This window comes from Alligator sinensis, unplaced genomic scaffold (genome assembly GCF_000455745.1).
Source record: "Alligator sinensis unplaced genomic scaffold, ASM45574v1 scaffold1667_1, whole genome shotgun sequence".
Taxonomy (NCBI): domain Eukaryota; kingdom Metazoa; phylum Chordata; order Crocodylia; family Alligatoridae; genus Alligator; species Alligator sinensis.
In genome coordinates, this window is record NW_005842504.1 from 446,707 (window position 1) to 446,993 (window position 287).

The window sequence follows — 287 nt, forward strand, 5'->3', positions numbered from 1 at the left end:
GCTGTCTGAGGCAGGGGGGACACGGAGAGACCCCGACCCTGAGCCCGTGGACCCCTGTACTAACAACACCCTGAGCCCCCAGCTCCTGGCAACGCTCCCCCTGCCCCTTCTGGGGGTGACGATTGGCTTCTGTCTTGGGCAAAGCCCCCAGGGTGTGGGTGGGAGCTGAGCGGTGGCTCAGGCGTCCGTCGGCTCTGCCTGGTCACCCACCAAACATTGCTCCCCCTTTTTCTCCCCCCCACTGCCACTAACCCCATCGCCGGAGCCTAACCCGAGCGCTTGGAGAA

General features: G+C 65.5%; 1 protein-coding gene across 1 annotated transcript in view; it reads left to right on the forward strand.

Moving 5' to 3' along the window:
• LOC102373748 (periaxin) overlaps window positions 1-287 on the forward strand; it is a 10,059-nt gene that overhangs the window by 5,096 nt on the left and 4,676 nt on the right. Inside the window, exon 7 of the mRNA XM_025213056.1 lies at window positions 15-88. Coding sequence (XP_025068841.1) covers window positions 15-88 — 74 coding nt within the window. The remainder of the gene's footprint in view (window positions 1-14; window positions 89-287) is intronic.